At 47.3% G+C, this 2,628-nt stretch overlaps 1 protein-coding gene across 1 annotated transcript; it reads right to left on the bottom strand.

Moving 5' to 3' along the window:
- Nucleotides 1-1,642: 1,642 nt before the first annotated feature.
- On the bottom strand, nucleotides 1,643-2,283 carry EMH_0073670 (SAG family member; the record flags this gene model as incomplete). Its single annotated transcript, XM_013499364.1, has 3 exons — nucleotides 1,643-1,799; nucleotides 1,902-2,114; nucleotides 2,252-2,283. 3 exons carry the CDS (start codon nucleotides 2,281-2,283, stop codon nucleotides 1,643-1,645), a joined length of 402 nt encoding a protein of 133 aa, XP_013354818.1.
- Between the last annotated feature and the right edge of the window lie 345 nt (nucleotides 2,284-2,628).

Raw genomic sequence — 2,628 nt, 5'->3', positions numbered from 1 at the left:
CAACCCGCTATACGTTATCATTTTCTTTATATTTCCCCCCCATGTTGCACGTTCTCAAACCGTCAACTGCGTAGTTGCGAATGAGAGCAAGCCTCAACCCACTGTTGATTATCCCGTCGTGGATCTCTCTTCGATGCGGATGTCTACTTGAGTGCCAATTTGGCCCGTAATGAAAAACTCCCTGTTCGCATCAGTGTAGTCACAAAGGATGAAATCCTTGTCGATTCCTTGAGGTGCCGTAAAGGCCGCAACAGGAGAGAATGCAGGGGCTTGCGAGGGATTGATAACATCCGATATTGTGAGTACAACAAGGACAAAAGCGGGGGATTTGCGCTGGAGCTACGGGCACTAATACTGTGCCAACGGCAGCTCGAAGCCACCCAGTGAAACCCGACAGAAACTGGGTAGCGATTCAGCTGATTATCTGAGATGGACTGAATACAATGGGACAGTCTTGTTGTCCTCTGTATAATTTGGGTATACAGGAGACATTTCATCACACTTTCGAGTACATCGAGGATGCTGGTACCACTCCTAACTACTGCCAATTGCTGCAGAAGGCTGTTAAGGCGGGATTGGCAGCCTTCCAGTAAGGAAATGTCGTAGTCAGCCTCACTACAGAAAAGTCCCATAGCTCTTCTCTGTATAGCTAAACGCGATGATGATACACACCCGACAGCTAACCAGCCTAGCCGACTTCTCTCCACCCAACACATCACTTTTGCTTGTGCTGTATTATGTTAACATTTGTTCCAGCAAAAAACATACCCTCAGAAAGAAACCGAGTGGCAAACAATCTGGAACAAAGTCGACAGTTCCAATTTGGCATATCTTCTCGGATCTGAGAGCACTAGAATCGGCTGCGTTATTGGAAGGTGTGTCGCACTAACAAATGGGACTGATCCGCAACCAAATCAAACAGACAGGAGCGATCCACAAGGGCCAACTGAAACTGTAACAAATGAGGCTTTGCTTTTCTGTAAACTAAGCACTGTAACGACGAAGGATGCAGCCCCCTTTAAGAAAGTAAGTATTGGGTTTCGGAGCGCAGCCCCCAGGAAGGGTTGGCAAAGTTGTCTAGAAGCAATAACCAACAAAGCTGGTGATGTGCTTTTTGACGCCGTGCGTTTGTCTGCTTCATTTTCTTTCCTGCAGTGAGGAATATTTCAAAGGACTTATTGCACGAACAACTGCATTGAAAGACATGACAGCAGACGACCTGCAGACTCCTGTTGGAGGTGGCGCGCAGGCAGCTGCCGTCCCTACCATTCTAATTGCAGGTTTGGTTGCTATGCTGACATTCGTCTCTGCCTGGAAAGGCAAACTTCCGTTAGCTGCCTAGATAGCCACCCCGTTTCCTTGTCAGCTAGTCTGCAGAGCACTTTGTCAACCAATCCACGCTTGTTAGCTTCAGGCTGTGAAGCTTCCATTGCTGGATGGACAGCCAAACTGTAACTGTTCCAAGCAACAGACCCGAGGCAGTGAAAGGTAACAAAGACATTGAGGAAAGTCAGAGTCTAGGCTTTACACACCGAGTCCTTCCCCCCTCATACGGCGGTTGCAGTTTTTTATCCAACTTGCACCGAACGGCGAACTCGACAATGAACTTAACAATCGGAGGCTAGCTCACTGTCTAGCTTCTCTATGCAGAGGCAAATGCGACTATAGCAGTTAAGCCTGCTACAAGAAGGGAGGGTACGGCGGCAACTGCAGCGCCCTGGACAGGAGCTTTGAGGTCCTCCTCAGTCATTGCTGTCAGTAATGTTTTTCGTTCTTTGAGCGCTTCGTAATACTCCTTGCTGCAACACAAAACCAGGACATGAGAAAGCATACAGTCTAGTTCAAAGGCGATGCATTGTAGACCTGTCTTCCTGAGAAGAAACCGCCCACTTGAGACTTACTCGAAAGGAGCCTTGTTCTCCTCCGCTGGAGGGTCCATCTGACAAAAAAGATATGCGCTTTCTGTTATATTTCGGTTTTCCTGTGTGCCTTCAGTGCATATTCCAACGGCACAGCCAACTTTGGTACTGTTAGACCAGAGGAGGCTTGCGAGGTTGGCGCCCTCGGGTATCGTCCAGAACTCCTGCCAATTATCAGGATACGATTTCATATTCCTGAGGGAAGTGCAGCAATTGGCGCAACAAATACAGACAGAAATCAACATTTATAGCCGAGCGAATCGACGATGATGATGTGATGTGTGTGCGGTGTGCACGGGGCGGTTGGCAAGTAGAGTTGCTATTGCGAAGACCTGTTTGCCCTGTACTCTTCTTTTCCAAGCATAATGCAAATGCTGTTAAAGCTAAAGAGCGTACAAGAATAGGGCATATGCGTACACTATTTTACATCTATTACTTCTTATACTAGATTGTTTGTTTCCTCTTGTGTTAGTATCATCCTACAAGATATGTCAAACTCACGAAAGTCCAGCAGTCAGGGCCCCCTGCACCGATTGGCGATAGTTCCTGTCTTCAGCTGTTGTGAACTGTACGACAAATTCCTTCTTCTTCCTCTGAAAGTTCAACAATAAAACGCAAGAAGGCAAATGGCTTTCAGGCTTTTCTGCTTAGGGGGAAGTCCAGAACCGTCTAAAGCCCCACTTATGTCATCAAGCGAATCTTCTAAGGA

This window comes from Eimeria mitis, genomic scaffold (assembly GCF_000499745.2).
Source record: "Eimeria mitis Houghton genomic scaffold, Emh_scaff4240, whole genome shotgun sequence".
Classification (NCBI taxonomy): Eukaryota; Apicomplexa; class Conoidasida; order Eucoccidiorida; family Eimeriidae; genus Eimeria; species Eimeria mitis.
Note: the sequence above shows the minus strand (reverse complement) of the source record. Positions and strands in the feature narration are given on the sequence as shown.